The sequence below is a fragment of the Bos grunniens genome, chromosome 5 (genome assembly GCF_055505025.1).
Source record: "Bos grunniens cultivar Pamir isolate PY7600 chromosome 5, Bosgru_T2T1.0, whole genome shotgun sequence".
In the NCBI taxonomy this organism is placed as follows: Eukaryota; Metazoa; Chordata; class Mammalia; order Artiodactyla; family Bovidae; genus Bos; species Bos grunniens.
Genome location: NC_141169.1, coordinates 106134894 through 106162108, shown reverse-complemented (window position 1 = coordinate 106162108; position 27215 = coordinate 106134894). Strand labels below are relative to the sequence as shown.

General features: G+C 49.4%; 1 protein-coding gene across 3 annotated transcripts in view; it reads left to right on the top strand.

Annotated features, from left to right (window-relative positions):
• Positions 1-12345: 12345 nt before the first annotated feature.
• Positions 12346-27215, top strand: part of NTF3 (neurotrophin 3) — a 76870-nt gene continuing 62000 nt past the window's right edge. The window contains exons 1-2 of one of the 3 annotated variants that reach the window (XM_086404256.1): positions 12346-12743; positions 16187-16263. Coding sequence is in view for 1 of the 3 variants with exons in the window: in XM_086404255.1 (XP_086260381.1) it covers positions 12726-12743 (18 nt within the window). In the remaining 2 variants the exon portion in view is untranslated. The remainder of the gene's footprint in view (positions 12744-16186; positions 16264-27215) is intronic. The other 2 variants (XM_086404257.1, XM_086404255.1) reach the window with 2 other exon arrangements.

Below are 27215 nucleotides of genomic sequence, written 5' to 3'. Positions count from 1 at the left end.
GTCCCTCTTTATTTTCAATAACGAGTCTTGACTTAATCTTTTTTACCTTATATTAATACAGTTACATCAGTTCATTTTGAAACTATTTTCATGGTCTTGCTTTCCCTGGTGGCTCAGACAGTAAAGAATCTGCCTGCAATGCAGGAGACCTGAGTTCAATATCTGCCTGGGTCAGGAAGATTCCCCTACAGACAGGAATTGGCTACCCACTCCAATATTCTTATCTGGAGAACTCCATGGACAGAGGAGTCTGGCAGGCTCCAATCCACGAGGTCACAAAGAGTCGGACACAACTGAACAACTAATACTTTCATGTAATTGCAATGCAATGTTTTTTAATATAAAAATTCAGTTATTCTTTAATTGAGGTAGTTGCTTTCTTTCAATGTATTCATCCATAAATACATATATTTGGGTTTAATTCCCTATTGTTGTTTAGTTGCTAAGTCATGTCTGACTCTTTTGCGACCCCACAGACTATAGCCCACCAAGCTCCTCTGTACATGGAATTTTCCAGACAAGAATATTGGAATGGGTTACCATTTCCTTCTCCAGGGGATCTTTCCGACCCTGAGATCAAACCTATATCTCCTGCTTGGCAGGCAAATTCTTTACCACTGAGCCACCTGGGAAGCCCACTGAAAAATAGAATTGGTCTAATTAATCCTGTATGTTCGGGAAGAATTGATCTTATTGTCATCAAAATAGGAAAGTATCCATTTCACTTTTTTTAAAGACTTTTTTTTTTTTTTTTGGACCATTTTTAAAGTCTTCATTGAATTTACTACAGTATTTCTTCTGTTTTACACTTTCGTTCCTTGATCCCGGGGCATGTGGGATCTTAGTTCCCTGACCAGGAATCAAACCTGCACCCCCCTGCATAGGAAATGTGAAGACTGGATCAACAGGGAAGTTCCCTCCATTTCACTTTTGAAGCTGTCCTTTAACCTCTCCGTGATTAAAACTCTTTTCCATGTCCTTCTGAAAACTTGCCTTCTGCATGTTAAGTTAATTTTCTCTTGTCTTGCCAATAGTGCACAATGGGAACAAAATTAAGATAATGAAATATTAGAATAAGTCGAAGTAAATAAAAAAGAAAAGATTGGGAATTAAAGGGGGAAAATGGGGACATTTCCAGAAGGAAAGCAGTAATTGTGTCTATTTCTTGGGGGTTGTATAGACAGAGCAGGCAAAGAGCCATGTCCTAGGAGTCAGGAGCGTGGGGTCCACACTCCCACTGACAAGTCTCATTTTTTGTGTGCTCCTTGGCTGGTCCCCTCATTATTCTGAGTCTTAATAACCTTCTCTGTAAAACGAGTGATTTCACTAGAGGAATCTCAGACACCTTCCAACTCTGAAAGAATTTAAGTCAGTCATGCATTGATTCCACATTGCAGCCAGTCTGTTTTCCAGTTTGAGATACACAGTATGGACCAGTGATTCTAAATCTATCAGTAAACCTCTTACCAGTAATGGTTCCATTTCGATCTTGAACATGGACTCCCTGCTAAACCCTGAGAAGATATACAGGGTTTGGGATTTATCAATATCCATGTATCGGTTATTTCCAACTTTGTTGTGTATCTCTTTTATTAACCTTATTTTGAAGATGTCCGTAAAGTCAGCAGGGCGAGATGGATACAGGTGGAAAGATAATCACTGTCATCATTTGCAAAGTTATTCTTTCTCTCTGCACCACAGGGGCTTATGTCTAACTTTGGGACTCATTGTTGAAAACTGTTGGCAACAGACCTTGGAAGCAGTGGGAGAAGAACCAGTGGAATTCTCTTATCCTTGTTTGGAGGCAGAGAGGCTGGACGTGGTGGAACAGTAAAATAGAAATCTGAAGCCTCGTGGTGACTATCTTGGCAGCAGCTCCGGATTTGAAAGCTCATTCAAAGGCAGGTTTGAACTGCTGGCTGGCCCGCTGTGTCTGAGTGCTCAGTGGCATTCAAGTCTCAGTCTAAGCTAAAGGAGGAGACATGTGCATGAGTGTGCATTTGTGACTGGGTGGGATTCAAAAGAAACAGGTAACAATACGTCAGCTGTCCACAATGTTCTAAACCAGCGTTCCACGGTTTTGGGGTAAGCGTTTACAGACCAAAGACTCAGTAGGGATTCAAGGCTCAACTTTTGTCTCTGTATGTCTTGATGCTGCCAACGCTAGTAGTTTGGATTAGAGGCCTTTTCTAAATCTTTGGAGCAAAGCCAACGGCCTGCCCCCTTGGAAGAATTTCTTAGCGATCCGGCACTGCATGGTTTTGTCCTGCCTGCTTGTGGGACTTCTCTTAACCAGGACTGGTATGTTGTTATCTAGGCTGTGTCCTGGCAAAGCGACCTGCTGAGGAGCTGGGAGGGTGCTGAAATCGGTCTTTCTTCCATGTACCATGTCCTTGCTCTGGAAGGAGGGTCCTCCGTCTACAAAGGCTCTACAAAAGACTTGACCCTACTCTACCCCATCCTCCATCTCCTTTCTTCTCTCATTGCCCTAGGATGACCTTGAGGCAGGAGAATTGACGCTATGAATATTATAACCCACTACTGCTGGTCTTAGCCCTGAACCAGAGGCAAGAGACCTCATTCCCATCTGAGCTCCTCTGGGTGATCTTAAACAATCTGCTTGTCCCCTCCTAGGCCTGCTTCCTCACCTGTAAAAACAGCACCCTCTCAAGGCTGGATGGAGTAGAGCTAATATGTGGTGAGGGTCCAGACCTCTATTTTGCAACTCTTTCACTGCCTAGGTATCTTTGGGAAAGTTATTCCCTATACCTAGACACTTGAAATCAATAAAGTGGAGATGATAGCCATACCTACCTATACATTATTTAATTGTCAGAAAATCCTACAAGTTGGTGCTATTATTATCTCTACTTACCAGATTTTTTAAAAAATGAAGATCAGAAAGGGATAAATAACTTGCCTAAGTTCACACAGGAGCTCAGACATGACCCAGGCTTTCTGTGTCCAGTTCTGGGAGATATATATAGTGTGTGTGTGTGTATATATATATATATATATATAACTATATATATGAATATATAACATATATAACATATGAATATATAGTAGAACATGTGCACATACATATATATATACGTATATATGTTATATATAACATATATATACACATATATTATATATATAACTTATATATCTATGTATATATAGATTATTATATATATATAATGTATATATCTATGTATATATATAATATATACATTGTATATATATGTATGTGCACATGTTCTACCATATATTCATGTTATATATTCATATATATAGTTTTATATATATATATATATACACACACACATACATACACACACTATATATATATCTCCCAGAACTGGATGCAGAAAGCCTGGGTCATGTCTGAGCTCCTGTGTGAACTTAGGCAAGTTATTTATCCCTTTCTAATCTTCATTTAAAAAAAAAAAAGTAGAGATAAAGGCAATGGCACCCCACTCCAGTACTCTTGCCTGGAAAACCCCATGCACGGAGGAGCCTGGTAGGCTGCAGTCCATGGGGTCGCTAAGAGTCAGACACGACTGAGCGACTTCACTTTCACTTTTCACTTTCATGCATTGGAGAAGGAAATGGCAACCCACTCCAGTGTTCTTGCCTGGAGAATCCCAGGGACGGGGGAGCCTGATGGGCTGCCGTCTGTGGGGTCGCACAGAGTCAGACTCGACTGAAGCGACTTAGCAGCAGCAGCAGCATCTACGTATACAGATATATACACACATACAAATACACACCCATGGTGCTTCAAAAAGTACCTGGCATATAATGCTAATATTATTAATGATACCTGGCACCCATTAAGTGCTCAATAAATGTTATCTATTATTAATATGGACTTCCCAGGTGGCACTAGTGGTAAAAAAATCCACCTGCCAATGCAGGAGATGTAAGAGCCACAGTTTCTATCCCCGGGTGGGGAAGGTCCTCTGGAGGAGGAAGTGGCAACCCACTCCAACATTCTTGCCTGGGGAATCCCATTGACAGAGAAGCCTGGTGGACTGCAGTCCACAGGGTTGTAGAGAGTCAGACACAACTGGGTGACTAACACACACACACACACACACACACACACACTGTTAATATGATTAAGATGAAAATCTGTAAAGAAGTCTCCCACCTGCTGCATTTAGGGTTCTCCAGGACCCCAGTTGGGGTCCTTTTTGTGGCTGGAGTATTACTTGCATTCTGAATGGGGTCCTGAGGACAGCCTGCTCTCAGAGTGGGGACAGGGACAGATCTGCCCATGAATGGACTGGTAAATATAGCCAAGCTTCAGAGGGTGGCCTCATGGATGCATCTGTATATATTTGCGTGCTTGGGGAGAGAAATGGTGCCTAGTTTAACCTGAACTCAGCTTTCCTTGGCCCCCAGGAACTGCTAACATCTCTTTTGAGTGCTTTGTGGGGAGTTCAAGCACAAGATCTTTAAAGGGAAGAACTTGGTGGTTACTTCCCTATCTTTAGTGTTTTTAGACTGCTGGTAGCCTTCCCAGGTGGCTCAGTGGGTAAAGAATCTGCCTGCAATGCAGGAGACACAGGAGACGCAGATTCAATCCCTAGGTCAGGAAGATCCCCTAAAGAAGGATACAACAACCCACTCCAGTATTCTTGCCTGGAGAATCCCCATGGACAGAGGAAACTGCTGGGCTACGGTCCATAGTGTTGCAAAGAGTCAGACATGACCGAAGCAACTGAGCATGCACACATGGAGGAAAGAAAATTTTTAAGGAGAGGTGGACAATGGGAGGAACCTTCTTGGCTCCCCACCCCACACACCCTGCACAATTAAAGCAGGTCTTTTGGGTGGTGAGTAAGGATTGGTATTGGGGGCAGAAGAACAGATTAGGTGGCCTTTGTCAGTGCCCTTAGTCTGGAATTCTGAGGAGGACTGTAGCAAAGGAAAGTACTCATGAGACATTTTACTGTGTGTTTCTGTCATACTCATGGCTGGACTGGATGGGGCTCTTCATTAAGAGTAAGGAGACCTGAGATCCTGCCCTACTTTTCCTTAAGTCCCTGGGAAAGCTGCACCTTTGGATTGCTACAGATTCACCTTCTAGACTTTCCCCGCCCCTGACTACGCAGTAAGGGCAGTGAATAAAGGGAAGGGTGTAGTCAGAGACTTGTCTAATCCTGAATCCATCCCAAGTCCCTAGACAGAGGTAAATCCCCAAATGACTTCAAAAGCCCAGTGGAAAGGATTGAGCCATGGAAAGGGTTCTGGTTTTCTAGCTGACTTTTTCGCCAAGAACTTGCATTTTGGGATTTCCCTGGTGGTCCAGCAGTTAAGACTCCAAGTTCCCAGTGCAGGGGATGGGGGTTCAGTCCATGGTGGGGGAACTAAGATCCCCATGGTGCAACCAAAAGTGAAGAAAAAAAAAAAAAAAGAATGACCTTGCATCTTGTGCCCTTTTGCCAGCAAGCCACAGAAAACGCAAAGGTCAAGCTTTATCCTAAGCTGTAGTAATGGGTAGGAACTCTCCAAACCATGGGGAATGAACAACTCACTGAGTTGCACAGAGAAGTCACGTGGCTGTGGCTTGGAAAGAGCCTCAGTCTCACTGTCTCTCGAATTCCTGAAGATGGAGGAGAGCACATGATATAAAACTCCCAAGTGTACCCCAATCAGCGTGTTTCTTTATTTTCTTATTTATATTCCCCAGGATACAAGAAAATGAGGCCAAGTCCCTTTTATATGAGGTAAAACCAAGGAGCTGAAAAGTTCAGTACATTCTCTGGGCTCACAAAGCCGGTGATGAGGCTGTTTTCTCTCCAGTATTTCTGTTCTCTGAGTCTCCTTCTCACGGTTTCCTGGATTGCACTGCTTTTTAGGACGGCCCAACATTCTTCCAGTGGTCGTATATGGATGGTTTTTCCAGTAGTCAGGTATGGATGTGAGAGTTGGACCATAAAAAAGGCTGAGCGCTGAAGAACTGATACTTTCGAACTGTGGTGCTAGAGAACTCTTGAGACTCCCTTGGACTGCAAGGAGATCAAACCAATCAATCCTAAAGGAAATCAGCCCTGAATATTCACTGGAAGGACTGATGCTGAAGCTGAAGCTCCAATACTTTGGCCACCGGAGGCAAAGAGTCAACTCACTGGAAAAGACCCTGATGTTGGGAAAGATTGGAGGCAAAAGGAGAAGTGGGCAGCAGAGGATGAGATGGTTGGATAGCATCATTGACTCAATGGACATGAGTTTGAGCCAACTCTGGGAGACAGTGAGAGACAGGGAGGCCTGGCATGCTGCAGTCCGTGGAGTCACAAAGAGTCAGACATGACTGAGCGACTGAACACCAATGTTCTTAAAGCATACATAAGTGGAAACCTAAGCTCCTCCTACAACCTTCCATGTCCTCCTAAGCAGTCATGGGCTCTTTAGCATCCAGACCCTTCCCCAGATGATGGTAGCCACAGTGAAAATACCACTAGACTGGAGATTTGGAAATTGGACATGGATCCTGTCTGTTCAACCCCAACCCAGGGAATGTTCCCCTGAAGCTCACAGCCCTGCTCCAACGAGCTCAGAGTTTATACGATCGCATGCATCTGCATCTCTTGAACCATCCAGATGGACAGTTTTCACTCTCAACATTTGGTGTTGTCTAAATATCCCTTGGAGGCCTCAAGAAACAGCTGGTTGGTGAGTGGACACAGCTCAGCAGATGAACAGTTACTCTCAACATCTGTAACTCTGAGCCTGGACCAAGAGATGCTGGCACACATGATTGGTGAGGTGGAGGGGTAGGGGGAGCTTAGCAAGTCTTTTATTGTCCGAAGATGGAATTAATGGCGGTGCCACAGCTATGTCGAACCCAGCTAATAAAACTTTATGAGTCTTACCCATGAAATATTTTGTTTATGTCACATGGGTCTAATCGAATGTGTTTTTTTTCCCCTCTTTCTTCACTTCCCCACCCCCACCCTCTTCCTTACCCCCTTTGTCTCCTGAGGCCTATGCCCTCTGGAAATGCATTAGTTACCTAGGAAACCTTAATGTCATTTTTTTATGAGTGGAGTTTGGTGCAAGTAAAGCTAATTTATAGGGTGGTGAGGAATTCATGTCATGACTGGTGAAATAGGAGACTTTATTATGATTTCTATATCCACCTGTGTGGTAGGAATACATACCTTCCCTCTATTATTCTGGGTATTTTCTTGAAACTTAATTATGAATCTGTATGCTATTTCACAAAATGAGTTGATCCATCTTTGTTCAGTGTAACTCTATATTGTTCAACGTAAGCTCTAGAACATAATTAGCAACAACAACAAACGGAGAATATACTAGGCAAGTTGCTAAGAGTTAAAGGACACGATGGAATTTCCTTTAAACAATGAGGTGGTTTTGCCTTAGAGAACAAATGAAAGAATGAATAAGACGCGATTTTGAAATCCTTCAACTATGTCTTCCAGGCTCATTGAGGTCCATATTAGGAAGCTCTAAAGATTCTAAATATGTCCACTACTTCATCCTGCTGATTTCTTTCCGTCTTTGTCCAACGAAGAAAATAAACCCATGGAGTTACGTTAATGAAATGTTTAAGACTGCTTACAAAGAACAGACAGGACAGTCTTTCTAAAGGCTGATCCCCTACCAGTGGAATGGCAGGATTTCACTACAAGTGCCTTTAGATTGGGAGTCAAGGCTTCGTGGTGCCAGGCACTGTGCTGAGTGTTCTAAATAAATAAATTCATTTGATCTTCATAACAATTCTATGGACTTCTTTGGTGGCTCAGTTGGTAAGAACCCGCCTGCAATGCAGGAAATTGCCTGTAATGCAGGACACTCAGGTTTGATCCCTGGGTCGGGAAGATCCTCTAGAGAAGGGAATGGCGATCCACTCCAGCTTTCTCGCCTGGGAAAGCGCACGGACTGAGAAGCCTGGCGGGCTACAGTCCATGGGTTCTCAAAGACTCAGACATGAGTGACAGACTAAACCACCACCACCAACACTCCTATGAGGCTGGCATTGAGAAGCTCAGAGTCTGTCCAAAGGCACACAGCTTCGAAGTGATGAAGGTCGCATGAAACCTGGGTTGGGATGACTCCAGAAGTCTCTCTTTCAATGAGCCCTACCTCCCGATCTGTTACCAGGCTTTTTCTGTTTCCCTGGGGAAAGTCACTGTCCAGTTGGAACCTCAGTTTCATCAACTATTCAATGCAGAGTGAGGTCACAGAGGCTCCGAGAACTTGACTTCTGGGATCCCTGCTCGGTCAGAGACCAGTGCTGATAAAGATGACAGAAATTTTAGGAAAGACCTGGGGACACAGTCTCTGTGGACATTGCACCCATCTTGGGGAAAAAAAAAAAAAAAGAGTAATGCCTCACACAAGAGTCCCTAGGGCCTTTGGGTGGGGCTGCTAATGGGCGTGATATTCAAGTGACTGTTGGTTAATAACTCTTTTGGACCTGTGCAGTGATAGATGGGCAGTCAGTAATCTCTTGAACACCAGGAGCCACGGGAGTGCATGGTCTTCCCCTTACCCCTAAATTCCCAGTCCCTGGGCAAACACCTCTTGCCTTCACTTCATTGTGTCAGAAACATAGAGTTTCAGGCTCCATTGGCAGAGCAGCAGTCTGAATGAGTGGGGGTGGGGAGACACAGGCTAGGGCCCAAGAAAGGAACTGTGGCCACTCTGCCAAACTTCTCCACCATGCTTTCCAGCCGCGGAAGATGCAACATGCAAATATTTGAGGATCAGCTAAGATGCAGAGGAGCAACCTCTGAGCAGAAGGAAAAGCAAACAAATGAAACAAAACCAAAAAATGAGAGAAGGCAAATGTTCAAGACTAGCTAACTTTTCATGGGGGAAATCTCCTCGCTTGTCTTTGCCACGTTTGGCCACAGAGGAAAGGGTCCTCCGAGACCACTCAGCCCACCTCTCTCATTTCCTGGGTCAATATGTCACAATGAATTAACCGCAGGCAGCTAGAACACGGGACCACACGCTGAGCATCACTTTCCCCCCTACCACCACCAACCCACAGTCCACTGAATTCAAACATCAACCCCAGAAATGCTGCTTTTTACAAGGGAAAGGCAAGCTTTAGGCCAACCTTTCCATTCTGTTTCTGTTCAGTGTTTCAACCACAGAGTGGTGCTATTGCAAAAGACAAGGGTGGGCGGCAGGCTAGCTCCAGAAATTTGCTTTAGGGACGAGTTTTCAAACAAGTCTCCAAACACCAGATCCAGTCCCCCGCTCACACAAACCCACAAGCCACTTTCAGGAGGAGGGTCTTCCAGATGCAGCCAGGAGTAAAAGAAAGTTCAGCAACCTAAAAATACAGCCAACAGATGGACACCAAGGTCAAGACCGCGACAGGGGCTCCACTTGGAGAAAGCAATCCAAAAAGATCTAGTCTGAATGGACTCCAGCAGGACCCAGCGCTGCCTTGGGGCAGGAACTGCCCAGCTTACTTCCCCACTCTGTTCTTTGCTGTAGCAATCTGCAACCACTCAGATCAGTCTCTATTTCGAAACATGGATTTGCTCAGAAGTCACAATGTACCACAGTTCTGAGTCCATAAGATATGTGACAGTCTTTTAGCTTATCTTTAAAGAAATACACCTTTGTACTTCTTTTTCTGGCCACACTGTTTCCTGGTTACCTTGTCCCTCTCTTGGGAGTCAGAAGGAAGACTCCAGCACCGGTATTTGGAGGGGAAAAGAGACCAAATAGCTCTCAAGTGGAAAGAACAGCAGTCAAGGAAAAGGCAGCTTGCTGGCTCAGGGAAGATTGTCTGAAAGGGGCCTTCCGCAAAGGAAAGGGCCAGGGGTCCTCCATTTGGGAGACAGTAAGCAGTGGCTCAGTGGTAAAGAATCCCGCCTGCCAATGCAGGAGAGGTAGATTCAATGCCTGGATGGGGAAGATCCCTTGGAGAAGGAAATGACAACCCACTCCACTACTCTTGCCTGGAGAATCCCATGGACAGAGCAGCCTGGTGGGCTACATACAGTCCATGGGGTAGCAGAGAGAGTGAGACTCGACTTAGGGACTAAAGAGCAGCAGCAAAGGGCATCCTTCTTACCCAGCCTCTGCCTGGTTCCGTCCTCTTCCTCTCTCCTCCCTCAGTCCCTCCCTCCCTTCCTGCCCCCTCCTCCCCAAGGCACCACGCATATTTGGCAAGATTAAGGTGTCACCTCTCATATTACAAGGCGTGTTGATTGCACGTAAAGACAGACCCACCAGGTCAGGACAAAACCCCCCTCGAGTTGGGAAAAGGCACAGACTTTTCCCGAGGTCGCCTAGGTCCTGGCAAAACGAGGCAGTCAGCCAGCGCCGGGCATCTGCAGAACAAATCGGTTTTAAACTCACGCTGCCTCGTCTTTTTCTTTTTTTTTCTTCTGCTTTTCTTTTTTTTCTTCAAATTTAAGTTTGCCCCCTTCTCCCATCCCCTCCTCCCTCCAGACTGCGGGTGACCGAGGAGCGGCAGGCAGAACAGCCAGGACTTGTTTTTAACCCATTCCTCGCTGCAGCGGGAGCCAATCACCTCTCTTCTGGCCATCTTCGGGGTCACGGACGACCTGGAGCTCCAGCAAGAGCCCATAGAACTTGGCCAGTGGAACTGGATCTGGGACCCGAATCCCACCTTTGACTGCTCGGCAGCCGAGGTGGGGGTGGGGTGGGGGGTGCAAGTGCGGGAAGTGGGGGAGGGCAGGGGGGCGGGCCAGAGCCGAGCGAGAAAACCAGGACCCAGCAGCGCCCGCCCAGTCCAAACCTTCATGGTGCCGCGCGCCGGCTGGAGGGGACAGCTCGGCAGCCTAGTCTGGCCCGGAGGAGGACCCGATCCTATTGGCGCGAGGGAGGCACTGAAGCGAGACCCTCCCTTCCCCAGGGACCGCGCGAGGTGACGCCCCTGGGCCTCAGTGGGCGCTTCCGGCCGTTTTCGATGTGGCAGCCAGCAGCCAGCAAAATGATGAGGCAGGTACAATCTATCTAGTACGCAGACCCCAAGCTCCCCATCCCTTCCACCTCCCCTCGGACCGGCGGCTCACTCCGCGGCGGGTTCGGCCTGATCTGGTAGGTGTAGCCCTTCGTACTTCTTGGTGTCTGACCAAATGCTCCAACAAGTCAAAGGAATTTGGAGATATATATATATATATATATATATATATATATATATATATAGGAACCTGGACCCCAGCGGAAACATAGAGTGTGCTGCTTAAGGCAGGGCGCGGGGAGAAGTGACACCTACTGACTCCCCTCCCCCAATGGCGCGCGAGTCCAGAGGTCCTGGCAAGAGATGGCGTGAGGGGTCGCGGAGATGGCACGGAAGAAGAAGTTGGGGGGGGGACATGGAGATAAGGATCCCCACACCACAACCCGGGGACTGGAGGGCGAAACACTGAGACTCTGAGTTAACTCATTGACCCCTAAGTGACATTTCCCCGCCCCCCACCACTTCTCTTGATGGCAAATGGGCCAAAGCAAGATGACTTAAGTTGGTAAATTTAGAGACCGAGCTCGCCGCAAGAGGGGTCTAATGGGCAGCTAAAATTATCTCGAAATAAGAGATTTTTACCCCCTGTCCTTCCATTCCTCGAATAATCGCCTGGTGGGGAAGTGGACGTCACTGCTTTCGGAGCGCTTAGAAAAGTCGGTCTGTCGCCGGCCTTCCCGCGCGGTTCCCGCCTGCAGACGGGTGGGTGCTGGAAGGGCGCAAGGCTGCAGGGGCAGACCCTCGTTTGGATGGAAGGGGCTTAAGAGGAGCTGAAGGTTTCGTGGAGTGGGAGCCTCCAATTCATCACCCCATCCCTTCCAAGCTCAGGCTCACACAAACATACACGGGCGCACACACAACCGCGGGTCCCTGGGTGCCATGACTCCCACCCCACACCTCTCTGGCTTGATCCCCCTGCACCGCCGGCTGCGCCCTAGGAGCTGGTCCCTGAGCGGCGAGCACCCTGGGGAGCGGTACCCGGGGCACGCTCGGGTGGCGGGGAGAGGGTAGGACCCTCCTTGGGCTTGGTAGCGGGTGGGAAGAGGTCTGGAGCGGGAAGGTTCTGAGGTGTTTGCATATTAGACTCCCAGCCGCCTTGGGGAAGGGGGCAAGAAAGATCCTTCCGCTTTGTAAAGAAAAACCTTAAATAAAAAGCAAAAAGAAGATCAAAAAGAATTTTTTCAAGAAAAGGAACAAATAAGACAAGCTGAAGGCATGAACGTGTGAAGTGTAGTGAAAAGTTGAATATCTCGTTTTTGTTTTTTCCTGGATATCTAAAAGGGAGATCGAGGGGGCAAACCTAAGCATACATTCCTTGAAAGTTGGGGGTATTTTTCTTTAAGAGCGGCTATGGGAAATGACCCAGTCCTCTCACTGGCCCCGGACCCCAGCTGGAGGGGCGCTGGGGCGCAGGCGTGCGCGGCGGGCGGCGCGCGGGGGCGGGCGGCGCGGCGCCGAAGGGGTTAAGGCGCTGAGCGCGGAGCCATCTGGCCGGGTTGGCTGGTTATAACCGCGCAGATTATGTTCGCGGGACTCAGAGTTGAAGGCTCCTCTCCCTACCGAGCAGCTCCGCGCGCGGCCCCCGAGTGAGCCCGGCGCAACTACTTTCTTCCCTCGCCTTTCTTTCTCCTGGTCTTTTTGTCCCCTGCTGGGGGGTGGCGGCAGCGGAGTGGGGGAGACTTTGGATGACCGAGCTCGCGTCCACCTTTCTCTTCATGTCGACGTCCCTGGAAACAGTCACACGGATGCCATGGTTACTTCTGCCACGGTAAGGGGAGGCGGGCGCGCTGGGTGGGCAGGTTCAGGGGCCCGGGGGCCCGGTAGGGGGATGGACTGGGGGACCCGCGCGGGGCCCCGGCTCCGCACCCCGCCCCCACCCCATTGCGCTGCGCTCCCGCACTTTCCCTTGCTCTGGTCTTCCCGAAGTTTACGCCGGGATCTGCCCAGGCCATGGCGAGATCACAGCTACCCTTGCGCGCACACACACATACACACACTCAAACACACACACACACACACACACACACACATACACACTCACACACACTCACTCTTCCCCACCTCCTCTCTCCCGTCCCTCGGCTGCCGCCGGAGAAACCGCCCAATATCTGGGAAAGTGATCAGGTTTAAGGGACCAGGATTGGAAATGGGGGGCGGAGGCGAGGGGAAAGGGAGACGACGGAAGGGCAAGGAAGGGCTTCGGCAGAACCGCCAGCCCCTCATCATCACACCCGTCTGTTCGCGCAGAGGAGCTCCCCGCGCACCCCGTAACAAAGGGGGTGGCAGGCGGATCCAGGGAGGCTAGGGAGCAGCCGCCGTTCCCCGCACGTGCCCCCGGCGCCGGGTTTGCCGCGGCGCAGGGCTCTCGACTCTCCTCCCTCTCTGGGCCCCGGCGGGGCTGGGGGAGGGGATGTGGAGCTCCGGACCTGGAGAGACGCTTCTCAGTTTGGGGAGTTGAGACTCCTCGAGGCGCGGCTACCTGCAGGAGTCCCCCTACCTCCGCTCAGAGCTTCCTGGGAAACAAGCCTGCACCCCGGGGCTCGTGCAGGCCGGTGGCCACCCCACCCTGGGTCTCTGCGCCGCCGATGTCGGAGTTGCGCGCGCGGCCCGCGCCTCTGGGTCCCCGCCGGGGAGCGGAGGGCGCGGGGGGCCTGGCGATCCTTGGGGAGTCCGTCCGGTTCCTCCCGGCCAGCTCTAGGAATCGGAGGTGCTGGGAGGCTGGGGGGCCCGGGGCGCGACGCATCTAGGTCGGACTTCAGAACTCCCCCACCCCCACCCCTACCAAGGACCAAAGCGCTCCGTGGCCCCAGAGCTCCAAGTCACACTCCGAAGGAAATTTGGGAGGTTTGGGAGTTGAAGGTTCGGGAAAGGAGGGGCTGGGTGGGGGAGGGGACAGTCCTGGTGGCTTTCGGGCGCGAGTGGGTGCGCGGAGGAGACCCTGCTTCTTTGGGGGAGTTGGGCGGCTGCGTTCCTCAAAGGCACGGAGACCCGTGCGCCGAACTGGGCGGGGGCTGTTGACTAGTTAGGATCCCTCTCGCTGGATCCCTGGCAGGGAGCTTCCAGGTGCAGGAAACTCCGAACTAGGCCTCCTGGTCTCGACCTCTGGCGGCAGGGTCAGAGGTCTGAGTGCAGGCAGCTGCCGGGAGGCATCCGGAGCGCAGAGCTCCGAGCTGGAGAGCTGGCGACTGCGCGCCTTGGACTTGTTTATGTGCGCGACGAGCAGGGGGCGGGGGCTCAGGGGTGGGGTGGGGTGGGGTGGGGTGGGGTGGGGGCGGGCTAAAAGGGGGTGGGTGTCACCCCAGGACTCAGCCGCTTACCGACTGTGCTGGGAGACCTGCTTTTTACTAAAAAGATACCCCCTTCCACCCTGCAGAACCTAGAGCCTATCTCAACCCACCGTTCCAAACGTCAGGATGCAGAAAGTTGTAACGCGAGGGAACTTTGCCGTTGGTTCCGTTTTCCCAGCGCTCAGAAATTCACCGATGTCCTCAGCCTGCCCACACTTAACCCCCCTCCCCCCCACCCCCTTACACAAAGAAGGTGGAGGGGTAGGATTCAGGGGAGAAAATCCAACAGCTTCTGCGTTGGCCTTTAACGCTCAGGACTGAGTATGGCTTTAGAAGAGGGGGAGATGGTAAGAAAGGGGACTCTGAATAGTGTTGGGGGACAGAAGGAAGTCTGCGGGGCTGCAGTAGGAGCGCGCACGGGTTTGTGCAGCTGTGGACTGTTTTGTAGCTGGAAGTGGAGGGTTTGGCTCTGGGCTAACAGGATCTGGGTCCTATGGAGGGCCATCGGGGAACCCTGGGCGCTGTTTGGTCAGGGAAGGAGGTTGTTTGGAAAATCAGAGTGCTGGCGCTCCCTCTACTCAGTGTGCAGGTGGAGATATTTGTTTCTGAGGGTCTCTTTCACTGGCACACGGCTGCCAAGCAGCAGGTGAGAGCATGTGAGCACATAGGTGTACTAATGAGAAATCTGTGCCCGCTAAGAGTGTCAGAGCAGAAAGAGAGGTACGGTGTGTTACAGCAGATGGCTTGTGCGTGCCTGCGCAGACACACGGAGTGGGTGTGGTATGGGAGGGCGGCCGGGGTTGGGGGGAGATGCGACGTGTGTGGAAGGTTGGGCTAGGCGCTTTCCGGTTACCAAAGGGATGGGGAGTGGGGTATTATCTGCGAAGATCAGAGTATGAACTTGGTGAATGAGTCCTGGGGAATTTGGCTGGAATGGCACTGGGGTCTGTGGGGAACAGGAAAGTGTGGGCTCAAACACTTATTCTAGAGAGATGGGGCATCTGCAGAAAAAATGCCTGGAGTGGTTTTCGCTTTCTCCTCGTCTGCATCCCTCACCCCAGACTGGAGGGGACTGGAGAAGGCTTAGGGTGAGGGATGCACATTTAAGGGGAAAAGTCTTCTGTGTGTTGGCACAAGGTGGGGACGTGCGTGCAAGATTGGAGTGAGCAGAGAAATGTGCTTTGCATGCCTAGTGGTGGGGATGCATGTTGTATGATGGTTATAATGGGTTTTTCAATTTAATAAAGGAATTCACCATCACCAATTATTATTGATCATCAATTAAAATGTATGAAATGTCCGCTGGAGGCTCAGCCCATTCCTGGGCTCTGGGGCATGGCATGGTGCCCCAGAGCCATGAAAAATTCTTCCCAGGGCTCAGCCAACTCCTGAAGTTTTGCCAGGAGGAACCAGGAGAGCTCGGTGCTAGAGGTTTCTTCAAGAACTGTAATTCAGTTTTGAGCGATGTTTATGGATCTCGGAGGTCTGAGAAGGGAAGCTGACTTGAAATATAATCTGTGGTTTTGTAGAAAGATAGGGATGATGGATAGTTTTGTGTGTTGAGAAGGCAGCTGAGGGCTGTTACCGTTTCTTGCAGGGAGTGTGGGCTGGGAATGGGAGAGGGTAGCAAGCTCTGTCAGAATGCAGGTCCTAATACACCTGAGGGTGGAGTCTCTGAGAGCACAGCAGGGATGAGGCTTCCTGTGTATGGCTGCATAAGGGTGAGGCAGTGATCAGGAGGAAGATGCAAGGAAGATGCAGCTTGGGAGTGTTAGTCTCGGCTGACTTCTGAGCTGAGTGGAAAGCTGACGGTGCACACACACTGCAGGGCTGGAGTGAAGAACCTGGGAGGAGCCTAGCCTGGAGGACCAGAAGGGTGTATGTTCTGGCTCTGCTGAGGGTGGTGGGATGTATGTTTTTGCAGGAATTCTTTGGGTCCGAGGAAGGATGCAAATCATCTCAGACGTTCAGATGTGTATCGTGTGGATCAAAGTTTGAAAGGTACAGTTAAAAGAAGGGTTGCATCCATCCGAGGAAGGATGCAAATCATCTCGGACGTTCAGATGTGTATCGTGTGGATAAAAGTTTGAAAGGTACAGTTAAAAGGAGGGTTTGGAAGCATTTGGGGAGGGCAGGGAGTGTGATGTTGGTTGGGTTCATACCAGCAGGAGCTGGGGAGGTAACTGGGATGGAGCAGGGTGAGGGGTGTGCTCTAGCTGCACACCTGCTGACCTAGAACCTCCTTTTTAAAGTCTGTTGCTGAAAGGGCATAAACAAACCTCTTGTATTAGACTCAAGACATTTTTGAATTCCTGAAATGACAGGTGTGCCATTTTGAGGTTCTACCTTATCTGTAGAGGAAATTACTCTTTGGAAGAGGATTGATACAGAGTCTGAGCCTTGGGCAAAGGCTCTCGCAGCGGTGAGAGGATGGTGTGGTGGAGATGGAAGGCTTCCCATTGGGAATGCCTCGGTTCCAATCCAGTTCTGCCACTTTGGAGCAGGGTGATTTCAGGAAAGTTCTCTAATCTCTCTGATCCTTTCTTATTTCTCTTTGTGTAAAATGATATTGTCTGCTATGACTCAATGAGAGGAAAGTTCACTCTGCTCCCACCCGCCCCGCCCCCGCCGGCCACCGCCCGCCACGTCAAACCTTGGTGTGTTTAGCGGTACAGAGCCTTACTTGGAAATGACACTGATTTGAATACAGGCGCGAGCATGGATGTGAACCATTGCAAAGACGGGTCCTGAACCTCTTTCTCTTTACAGTACATGTTATGTCCACTGAGTGTCTGCTGTTCATCCACTGTGCAAACAGAACTTTCTGTGGCCGCCTCAGTTTACTCATCCGTAAAATGGAGATAGCCAAGCCTAGAAGATTATTGATGGTGAGCTGTATTCCTAAAAGGTCTTTGGAGGATTCAGAAGAAAGGTGGTCCACAAATCAACGTTAGTAATGATCTGAGACAGACGTTTTCCTTTGCTGCGGACCATGACGCCAAAAGAAATGTGATTTTGAGAACATAGAAAGTAGTCGTTGTTTTTTAGCATGTTAGAATTAAAGAGGAGCAAAGTCCAGGCGTCCTGGGTTGCCGTGAAGGGCGGTTTTTCTCTGGGCTGTGGATCCTGGGGGGCATGGGCTGTGGATCTGCAATACGGCAGACACCCAGTTCAGCAAGTTGGCGTGGCCCACTTTCCCCAGAGACAAAAATGGAGACCAGAGAAAGAGGGGCCAGAAAACCCACTCAAGCCTCCGAGTCCTCCCAGAAGTCAGCACACGCTGTCAACTGCTGGCGCAGAGTCAGGCTCCCATCCTTGAGTTCAGTGGCCATAAATAGTCAGGAGCTAAGCTATTTCCATGAGGCACTAAACCAATTCCGTTGCTTTTCTTGGCGAGATTGGGCCAATTAAGTTGATTGGAAGAGGTCACTGCTGATGGTGCTCACATTCCCCAGGCGGGACAGGCCAGCAGAGTTTAATTACATAACATTTCCCATCTCCGCAGCTCCCCGCCCCAATGGATCAGATGTGCAGGCCTCCCCCTCGGCCCCTCCATCCAGGAGAGCTAATGGAGCAGGCGGTTTCTGCTCCAGGCTTCTCCAGACCCTTCCCAGAGCAGTTACAGCACTCCCTCCCTAACTGCGAGGAATGTAAATCCACGTGTTGGCTGGAATGAGCCCACCACCCTGCTTCCCAACCTTCCCCAGCTGCTGTTTTACTCTTTAATGAGGCAGGCAGTTTCTGGCGGTGGGGACATTGAGCTAGTGATCGTTGCTAGGGTTTTTGATTTAGCTTTCTTTAAAATTGGGTCTGTTGGAGAAGGATCAGATCAACTGGAGACCAGCCTAAGACCCAGGGGCGCTGATGATAAGGGCTCTGGATGTACTTTGTACGTGGATAGGCATGAGCAAAAAGAGAGGAGGATAGGGCTGTGCATGGGGTGGGGGCATGGGGGCATAGGAGGGGCCCTGGGTGGGCAGGAAGCATTCCTAGAGCTTGTGATGTGGGTGGCAGGCATGTGGGTGCCTGGCTCAGATTGAATGGGGATCGTATTGTGTCTTGCAGAAGAGCCAGCTTGTGGAAGAAGCTGGGAGCAGCTTTATTTTTTTTTTTCCAGATCATTTGTATCTGGGGATGGAGGATGTGTGAGCTTTTAGGAAGTATGAGGTCGGTACAGATGGAGCCTCATTCTTGCCTGAACAGATTTCTATTAAGATCGAGGCTGGACAAAGGAAATCTTCCAGAAGACTCGCTTTAGAACCTATGAAAGCATATGTAGATGGACCAAGATCTTAAAAGTCTTTTCTTGTTGTTGCTGATAGTTTTCCATACATCAGCCTTTCCTTCTACCTAAAAACACCAAGGGACTAAGTGTGCACCCACTCCTGGGTGGTGAAAACGCATGGGCTGTTTTGTGTCCACATCTGTGTCATGGTCCTTTTCAAGCAGTCTTAACTGGAAACCCCCAAAGGCTGTCTGTCTCTGGGTATCCTCCCAGGACTGACCTCTGGCTGGCTGTATGGTTTCCCTGAAGAAGGATCTTGAAGTGAAACTTGGTGTGGTCTGTTGTGATGGCTCACTTTTCAGCAGCATCTCCAGAAAAGGTGTCTGTTGAATCCCAGACCTCCTGCGGGTTTGTTTGGTCGGGGATTTTTGTAAGGATTGAGATTCTTGCTTATCCAAGACCATACTGATCTCAAAGACTCCCAGGCCAAGGTCATCTTAAGCAGCCCAGGGTAGCAGAAAGCCTGCTGACTTGGAGGTAGGGGACCAGCTTGCTGCCAGTCACTAGTCAGCTGTTGCTTTGTGACCCAGGCCTGGATGTACCCATCTGTCAATGGAGAGCTTGAACTAGAGGATCGCAAAGTCCATCCCAGCTGCACCATCGGAGGATTTTACAGTAGCTTCAAGCTCTTCCTTCATCGGCACTACTGTGCTTTGGTTGGAGTGCATCTTGGCGAATCCTCAATGAGCTCCCATTTTTTTTTTTTTTAATCTTTGGGAAATGGCTGAGTCAAAGGCAGAAAAGCTTGCGGAGAATTTGTCATAGCATCTTGTTTTGGCCAAGAACGTTCTTGAAGTTGGCTCTGCATGCACAGTGTGTACAGAGCTGGAAGGGGTGGGGTTTGGCTTTCTGGTAGACCGGATGCTACTCGTCCAGCATCCATGTGAATGCCTGTTAGAATCAGTGATTTTGCCTATGAGAAGTACCCACTTTGAGAATGATTGATGAGGGCGATAGTTAATGTTTAAGTACTTGCTGGACACCAGGCATCACTGCAAATATCGCATGGTGTTATCTCAGAGCCCAAAATAATCTCTTTTGCAGCTAGGGAGACTGAGGTTATGTGAGGTTAAGGGGTCTGCTTAAGATCTCCATGTGCTGACTTTGTAGCCTGAAACCAGTGGCCATTTCAAGTCCGTCACCTGCCACTCAGATTCTGTTTCTGCATTCCATGATGTCATCCAGGTGGGGGTTGCTTGATATCCCCTGCAAAGCCTGTCACCCCACAGGGTAGCCTGATCCACAGGAAGGTTCATTTTCACCTGCAAGACAAATGTTGAGGCTTTCTGGCCACCTGCTGGAAAGCGTGTTGGGTCTGTCTGAGCTCCTTTCGCCCTCTCCCTGCACTTTCCATCCTGCTGACAAGGGAATCTGCCCTTCCAGAATGGGGGTATTGATTTAAGCCACAATTGCCTCCTTGCAAACTCTATAAGATTGGAGTCAGACATCTGGTTTTGATCTACTCTCCCATGAGAGGTGGTGGGTCCCAGCGTCCTTGAGACCTGTGATGAGGGTTACACAAAGTCAGAGTGAAAGAGGATAAAGAACAACATGAGGGCTCTTCAGAATTTGGAGACCCCGCAGTCCCTGAAGGGCTGGGGAATTCCCTCCATGTATACTGGGACCAAACATAGATTTCTTGCTGAGAGGTTGAAGGCAGAAGTTGCTGCCAAAGACTGGGGTCCCCAGGCTCTGCTTGATGCAAAGCAGAGCAGTTGTAGGGTCCCCCATCCCTGGCACTTGCTTGCTGCATGCCCTTCTCTGGGCAGTCACAAAAGTAGGGGAGCCAAAGAGGTTCTCAGGGTACATATGGCCATCCCTGGAGGGTGTGACTTCAGGCTCTTGTCTTTTCTCCCTCCACTGACTTTCCCATCACGATTACCATACACACGTTTTCAAAGTGATGAATGAGAATGACTTTGTTCTGTTGCTGAAAGGTGTTTACAATGTGCTTGTAAATATACAGCATTCACCTAATGCCTGTGCAATTGTGGGTGCTCAAAAGATTCGTGTTCGCTTTGTTTAAAACGATGTTCCATGTGTAGGGGGATGCTTTCTTCTTTGTAATAGCCCTATTATTATCATTTTTATGACAGAGAGCTGGGTCTTGCGCCCCCTCCCCCGCTCTGTGTTCTCTCTGTTTTTAGGCCTGAACCCCTGGCATTTAAAAATATCCTCCCCCTCTGGCTCCAGATCGTCCCTTAGGGAATAAAGTTCAAGTTCTTAGTCTGGGATTATTTCCATTCTGTGTCTAGTGGACCTCCTCCTGATGGGGCTCATCCATCCCGTGCTTTCACTGGGTCCAGGAGGGAAAATACAGCTCTGGGAACCACTTGTTTCCCAACACGTGTGTCCCAGGATAGGAAGGACCCCAGCCCTCCTGATACCCACCTTGTTCCTCCTTGAACAGCTCATCTCATCTCTTATTGCATGCAGCTCCATCACATCTGACTCTCACATCTGACTCTCTCTGACTGCATGGACTGTAGCCCATCAGGCTCCTCTGTCTGTGGGATTTCCCAGGCTAGAATACTCAAGTAGAGTGCCATTTCCTCCTCCAGGGCACCTCTCCTTGAGAAGGGCTCAAACTAGCCGTGCAACCTTGAGCAAACCATCCTCCCTCCATGGGCCTCTGTTTCCTCTTGCAGAAAAAGAAGGAGTTGGATTCATTGGAAGGTCAAAAGGCCCCTGCCAATCGTGACAGTTCACACGTTCCGTGACTCTGCTGCTCCCCAAGCCTCCCCGTGGCCTCTGCCTGGGGATTTCTGGGTATCCCTGGTGCTCTTGGAGGACTTATGTGCAGAGATGCGGAGGGGGTGGAGGAGGAAATGAAGTTATGTGACGCCAGATAAGTTCTTGAACATATGGAGGAGAGCATGTTTATAAAGTGCTGAAGAGCAAGCTTGCCAGATTTGTGGCAGGTCTTGGATTGGAAGTTGGAAGCATCAGGAGAGGTTTATGTGGGATAAAATGGGCAGCTGATTTAGGTGAGCAAAATCAGAAAGATCCTGAACCATGAGCAGGGACCCCAGACTCTGCCTCTGACAGTTTGGGGAGTCTCTGCTCTACATCAGGTCCCACTTTCCTCCTGTGCTCCGTGGAGACTGAAGGGCCCGGAGGCTTCGATGATCCTCTAAACCTTTCCTGGCACGTCACTAATGATGGGAACTGAGGTTTACTAGAAAGGCCTGGATGGATGGATTAATGAGTATGGCTTCAGTGTAGAATGAAACGTCCTCAGATCACAAGAGGATATCGGTGGCAGAAATATACCTCTGTTCTTGAATTTGCGATGGCTGTGGAGGGTAATTCTGTGTGTGTGTTGGACTTAAAAGGCTCTCCCTTCCCCACCAGGGATATTGAAAGCATTCTTCAACCTTTCATTTTTCGAACAACTAACACTTTCATTCTGGGGCTTCCCTGGTGGCTCAGACCATGTAAAGAATCTGCCAGCAATGCAGGAGACCTGGGTTCAATCCCTGGGTTGGGAAGATCCCCTGGAGAAGGGAATGGTAACCCTCTCCAGTATTCTTGCTTGGAGAATACTATGGAGCCTGGTGGGCTACAGTCCATGGGGTTTCGAAGAGTCAGACATGACTGAAATACTAACACTAACACTTTTCACATCTTTGATTCACCATTCCTTTCTCCTGGCATCCTTCCTACACCCCTGTCTTCTCGCTAGAAGATGAACGCTGCAAAGTAAGGGATCTGATCTTTTCATCTCTGTGTCCCCAACCCCTTGACATGTGTTGGGTGAGTGAATGCACAACAGGTCATCGGGGAGTCCAGCGGTGAGAGGCCAGGCTCTGAGAGGTGACGTGCCTTTCCATGGGTCCAGAGTCATGTCCTGTGTCCCATTTTGGCCTGTCCCGAGGCTGAGATTGGGAAGCTTACTCCCTACTCACCAGGAAGGGCTGTTCTTGCTCTCTTTAGAGACCCCCTCTGCCCTCCCCTGTCTTAGTCTGCCAAGTCCTTCTGCAAATATGGGTTTTCATGACAGAAGAATTGGGTGTCACTGCACATGAGTTAAGGGGCTTCCCAGGTGGCTCAGCCATAAAGAACCCGCCTGCCAATGCAGGAGACTCAGGTTCAGTTCTTGCGTTGAGAAGATCCCCTGGAGAAGGAAATGGCAACCCACTCCAGTATTCTTTCCTAGAGAATGCCATGGACAGAGGAGCCTGGTGGGCTACAATCCCTGGGATCACAAAGAGTAGGAATTCGCGACTAAACAACAACAACGTCTCTAGACTTAATGAAAACACGTTCAAAGATTATGCATGGCAGAAGCCAATGCAGCCAATCCGTGTGCTCAATGCTGGAGAAGCTGCAGAGATGCAACACTGCAGCTCTGAGCTCCAGGGTCTGGGAGCTGCTGAGGGCAATGGACCACATGCCATATACTAAACATATTTTGGCTCATATCACTGGGCTCCAGGGAGGGGCGGGCTGAGCTTGGACATTCAAACGCAGGGCTCCTGGCTGGAGTGTTGTTTGTTGATGCGAGTAATGATAGGGAATCCTCTTGAGCAGCAGCAGGCTGGAGGATCCATGAGGGTCTTCTCTTCTGTTGTAGGACAGTGGTCTTCTCCTCCCTGAATTCCCTGGGCCAGGCCAAGCCTCAGGTGAGGGATGCTTAGAGCCAGTTGTGATGGGCTCTTGGTTCTTCCCGGGGAGAGCTTGCGGAAGGTGCATGTTGTACAGGCGTTGGGTCTGGGCGGATGTATAGGTGTGCATGCTCACGAGTGTGCTTTCCAGCAGTCACCCTGCTCTTGGCTCTTGTTGGCTCAGGCAGGGGAACTGCGTCCGCCTGAAGCTCTTCAGAGCCTCTTCTCAAGGCTGCACTGTGTCCTGTCTGTGACCACTGTTGACACAGGGACAGACTGCCACCTACTGTCCACTCCTGTCCTCTAGGAGTCCCTCCTGCTCAATGAGCTCCTCGGCACTTTTTTTTTTTTTCTTCACATCCTGTTTTTAATCGGTCCAGATACCAGCAGAAAGAGAACAGACATCAGGTCCTTATTAAGTGACTTCTTTTGGAATTTAGAAGGGGGGTTTTAAAAAACATAACACATCTGTTGGATATTTTTCTTGTCTGCTTAACAAAAATGTAATTTGAAGGGGGCCTCCTGCCTCTCCTTAATGACCCTGTTGGGTACCTGGGTGCCCTGTAGATTCCCAAGAGGAGGAAGGCTAGGTAGTGCCTTCAAGAGCCTTGCAGTCTAGCTGGGAGTCAGGACAGACCTGCGAAGAAACGGGCCACAGGGTGGGGCAAGCTGTGTTGGTACTTGGCACATGAGTGGCCAGGACCTCGGAGGCTTTGGGGGTTTGGGGGAATGAGGAGTCCTTGTAGGCAGGGTGATGGGGGGAAAACAAGTGTAGACAGCTTGAGCAGGTCTGCTTTTAGCAAGCCCAGGGTTTGGTGAGTGACTCCTGAGATTGCTGCCAACAGGCTCTGAGCCAGGATCCGGGATCTGGCAGCTCCCTGTGACTCGGGTTGTCAGTTTTGATGACACGCGGCATCGCATCCCACGTTTACACGCAGTGGGAGATGGCGCCTCGTCTCCACCTTGTCAAGGACCAGTAGAGCCAGAGTGCCTCTTGCATCCGCTGCAGGGAGGACCTCTCAAGGTGTGGTCCTGTCCTGACAGCCCCACACACAGCGAGAGGGGAAGAACTGCCCCAGAGTCACCATGGGTGCTGTACAGTACAAGGAGGTGGTCAGCTTTCAGGAGGCTTCTGCCTGCTGCTTCTCTCCTGGACCATCCTTCCAAAAACACATCTGCATAGTGCTTGAGTCAAGGAGTTTTTCCAAAAGAAACTACATTAGTTTTCTCGTGTAGGTCATAGCTCAGATCTAAGATTCTTTCATGTTAGAATTCATTTTACCATTGCCTTTATGGAGTTGTTTTTAAAGTATCTAAGACTTTTTTTTCCCCTTCTTTTTTCTTTCTATTTTCAATTTTATTTATTTACACATTCTATCACATAAAAGGATACAGAAATCCATTAGTTTTTAGCCAAATAAAAATTACAGTTTTTCAGATTTTAAAAGGTCACCCATTTGTATAGTGGAGAAGGCACTGGCAACCCACTCCAGTACTCTTGCCTGGAAAATCCCATGGACAGAGGAGCCTGGTAGGCTGAAGTCCATGGGGTTGCTAAGAGTCAGACACTACTGAGCGACTTCACTTTCACTTTTCACTTTCATGCATTGGAGAAGGAAATGGCAACCCACTCCGGTGTTCTTGCCTGGAGAATCCCAGGGATGGGGGAGCCTGGTGGGCTGCCGTCTATGGGGTTGCACAGAGTTGGACATGGCTGATGTGACTTAGCAGCAGCAGCAGCATTTGTATGGATTTATAGAGAAACAATAATTGTGACTTTCTTTGAATTACTCAGCTGACAATTTACATAGTCATCACATTTTAGCAAATAGAAAATATTCAGACTTGGTAGTAATTTAAAAAATTTCTAACAAGATTAACTAGTAATATGTCTAGTTGGGGACAGTCCAGTGAAAAAAACCCTGGCACAATATAAAGTATCTAAGGCTTTTGATGGCTGTAGATTAAAATGGGGGAAAAGTTGCTTTTCGTAACTCACTCTCCCATTTTTTCTTTTTCTCTTTCTTTCTTAGCATGCCAGTGATCATCCAGGAAAACTTCAGTGTATTTATTCCATGTTCTTGTCTCCCGGTGTGTGTGAGAGAGAGAACAGAGAGAAAGATATTTTAGATTGTGGTCTAATAGCAAGTCTAGGAAATCAAGTTGGATTGGGGTTGAGTTACTGGTAGGGAGACCTCAGCTTGTCACTCTAATCCTCTGGCGTTTCCCGCTAACGTTTTGGCTCTCTATGAATCGGGACTCTCTCTTCCCAGCCCCCCAGCAGTGTTTACATCTGCTTTTGGGACTGCTGTATTACGTTACCGTCTGTCTACAGAAAGTCTGAGTTCTTGGGGGACCTCTCGACAGAGGCACAGTCAAGGATGGAGCCTTAGCGTGGGTCTGAGTTTTGACTGCGAAGGGAAAAAGGGGGGCTTTAGCAGTTGGAGAAGAATTCCCATTGTTTATCATATGTTTTCTGTGGCACAGCGGTGTCTGTGACTCTTACTTGAAGAGAGAGAGTGAGCAGAGACTGAGATAGAAGTTGAAAGGGAGATTCTTCCAAGAGCAGCCAATAGGGAGGCTGAGGCTTGCTCGGGCCCAGCCATGAGCGTGGGAGGTTTTCTGATGGTCTGTGGTGTGATTTGTAGTCGTGAGTAAAAGGAGGAGGAGACGGGGGAGGGGAGAGTTTCAGGTGAGGAGGCAGGTGAAAAGAGGCCCCAGGTGAGGGAAAAAAGTGAAAGTGAGGGTGCTCAGTCATGTCCAACTCTTTGCAACCCCATGGACTGTAGCCCGCCAGGCTCCTCAGTCCATGGGATTCTCCAGGCAAGAATACTGGAATGGATTGCCATTCCCTTCTCTAGGGGATCTTCCCATCCCAGGGATCGAGCCTGGGTCTCCTGCATTGCAAGTGGATTCTTTACCATCTGAGCCACAGGTGAGGGAAACCAGGGACTAAAAAAGCTGAAAGCAGTCAAGGTCCTAGGGCACACCAGAGCAGCATGGGGTGATGTGTCAAGGGAGGGAGCGGGTAGGATGGAGTGCCAGCACTGAGCTTCCTCCTGACCCCAAGGGCGATGGAGCCAGTGGAGGTGGCCCAAGGGATGGTAGAGTTAGCCTTTTGTTTTTAAAAAAGATCGCTCTGGTGCAATATGGGAGATGGCTCTTCATAAAGGGTTGTTCAGGGGAAGAAGACTGTTGGTTGGATTGATGGAAGCATGAATGAATGAGTGAATAAATGAATGAAAGGCAGAGGGAGCATCAAGCCAGACTTGACTACTGGTCACTCTGACCACTTCTGGCTCCTGGGGAGATGAAGGGCTGGGAGGAGAGGGGACAGGTCATGGATCAGCGTGGCTCTGACTCTGGGGAAATGAGGACCAGTATGGTAACAATGCTGAGAGGTCAGTGGGCCATGGGAGGTTCTCCCGACCTTTTTGGTTTTCTTACATTTCTGTCCTAATTGATTTCATTCCAGATCAGGAAAGAAAGTGGCTTTTTGAGTGGTACCCCAGAAAATCTGAAACTGTAATAGTGACTTTCTCTGGAGGGGATTGCTGGCCCTGCAGACCTTTTCATAGGCTTGGAGGAGCAGGTGGACATATGGTGCAGTTTCTGGGATGTCTAAGGAGTCCTAGATTCTGGACATCAGATCCATCTATTGATGTTTCCTATGGATTAGTGTGTGTGTGTGTGTGTGTGTATGTGTTTGTGTATTTCAAGCTCCTAAATACCCAATTCCACAAAGCCTCTTTTGCTTACAGTGGATCCATATAGAGAATCACTTGCAATCATGTTGGTTACCACAGAGAAGGAAAGTATTTATGACAGTGGCCTAGACAGACACTCGCATGCCATCCAGTGACTTGGCCTGCAATTATTCAGGAATGCCCCTTGGTGAAGGTGAGGGAACCAAAGAGACTCTCCTGTGTTACCTTGAAGACTCTCCCTTGTGCTTACTGTCCTATTCTTACCTCACACTTTGCTGTTTTATAACTTTGGCCAACTCAAGTTGAATGTCTAGGAACAGGACAGAGGCATCTGTATTTTTAAAAGCTGATCAA